The sequence below is a fragment of the Buceros rhinoceros genome, unplaced genomic scaffold (assembly GCF_000710305.1).
Source record: "Buceros rhinoceros silvestris isolate BGI_N320 unplaced genomic scaffold, ASM71030v1 scaffold29460, whole genome shotgun sequence".
Classification (NCBI taxonomy): domain Eukaryota; kingdom Metazoa; phylum Chordata; class Aves; order Bucerotiformes; family Bucerotidae; genus Buceros; species Buceros rhinoceros.
In genome coordinates, this window is record NW_010391760.1 from 2,180 (window position 1) to 2,576 (window position 397).

General features: G+C 65.5%; 1 protein-coding gene across 1 annotated transcript in view; it reads right to left on the reverse strand.

Annotated features, from left to right (window-relative positions):
- Nucleotides 1–397, reverse strand: part of ASIC4 (acid-sensing (proton-gated) ion channel family member 4) — a gene marked incomplete at both ends in the record, with an annotated part of 3,745 nt that overhangs the window by 2,092 nt on the left and 1,256 nt on the right. Inside the window, 1 exon segment of the mRNA XM_010142946.1 lies at nt 272–374. Within this exon segment, the coding sequence (XP_010141248.1) occupies nt 272–374 (103 nt within the window).

Sequence of the window (397 nt, forward strand, 5' to 3'; positions counted from 1 at the left end):
GGATGGGGATGGGTGGCCCTTGGATGCTGGAGCAGGGGGTGGACCACGAGTTCAAGGCAGACAGGGAAGGGGCTTTTGTGGGGTGTAAGGAGGGAAGGAGCTGACAAGTGTGTGGAGAGTATGGGGTCATCCCTGGGCACAGGGGCATGGGGCAGGGCACACCCTTGGCTGCAGAGGGATGGGGCAGGGGTGATCCTTGGGAGCAAGCTGCAGGGGGCTGGGGCAGCCCTGCGGTGTTCTGGGTGACCCTGGGGGCACACATAGCCCTCACCTGGCATGTGGACCATGCGGCAGTGGCAGCTCTGCACCACGGCCTCCTTCTCACACTGCAGGCGGCAGGCGGCGATGCTGTAGGTGTCATAGCCAGGCAGCGTCTGCTCCCCCTGGACGCTCGGCC